Raw genomic sequence first — 571 nt, 5'->3', positions numbered from 1 at the left:
TCCTATCCAGGAGCATGGCACATTCTTCATTTTTTTTTTTTTTTTTTCCAAACTCTTCTCCCTTTTATTAAAGCCCAAATTACCATTACATAGTTTGGTACTCAATGTGGGAAAACTTGTTCAAATAAGGTAATATTTTATCATCATTATTTCCAGGTGACTGTTTACAATCAAGTAGCAATACCAGTAAATCCTTGGGAAGCCCATCTGGTAGAGTTTACACTTTGTCAAGGCCCAGTTCCTCTGGAGTGGAGATCCCCAATTCATTTAAAGTTGGTTTAAGTTCCTGGATGACATAGGGGTAGATTTCCTTATGAGGTCCTGCTTTGTCCTTAACAACCTCTAGGATGCGAACAGCGCTAGCAAAATCATTTAACCGACTGCATGCCGGCAGAGCAGCATCGATGACTTTGGGTTCTGGAACCAGATCATAGCCAACAAGCGTGTTCATCCCTTTATGCAATTCCCAGGCATCGATATTTGGCTTGTTGAAGTATGTCACCCAGCGAGCATCAAACTCCTCATCTGTCTCATGAGAACCATGGGAGTAGCAGCGAACTGACTGGATAGC

The 571-nt window shown here is 42.0% G+C and overlaps 1 protein-coding gene across 1 annotated transcript; it reads right to left on the bottom strand.

Annotated features, from left to right (window-relative positions):
- Positions 1-217: 217 nt before the first annotated feature.
- LOC102834762 (cytochrome c oxidase subunit 5A, mitochondrial-like) lies at positions 218-571 on the bottom strand (the record flags this gene model as incomplete). The annotated part of the gene is made up of 1 exon (XM_006839320.1): positions 218-571. A coding segment is annotated over one exon (354 nt), but the record flags the coding sequence as incomplete, so codon positions are not given.

This window comes from Chrysochloris asiatica, unplaced genomic scaffold (assembly GCF_000296735.1).
Source record: "Chrysochloris asiatica unplaced genomic scaffold, ChrAsi1.0 scaffold00023, whole genome shotgun sequence".
NCBI classification, from domain to species: Eukaryota; Metazoa; Chordata; class Mammalia; order Afrosoricida; family Chrysochloridae; genus Chrysochloris; species Chrysochloris asiatica.
This window is presented reverse-complemented; position numbering and strand designations above follow the sequence as displayed.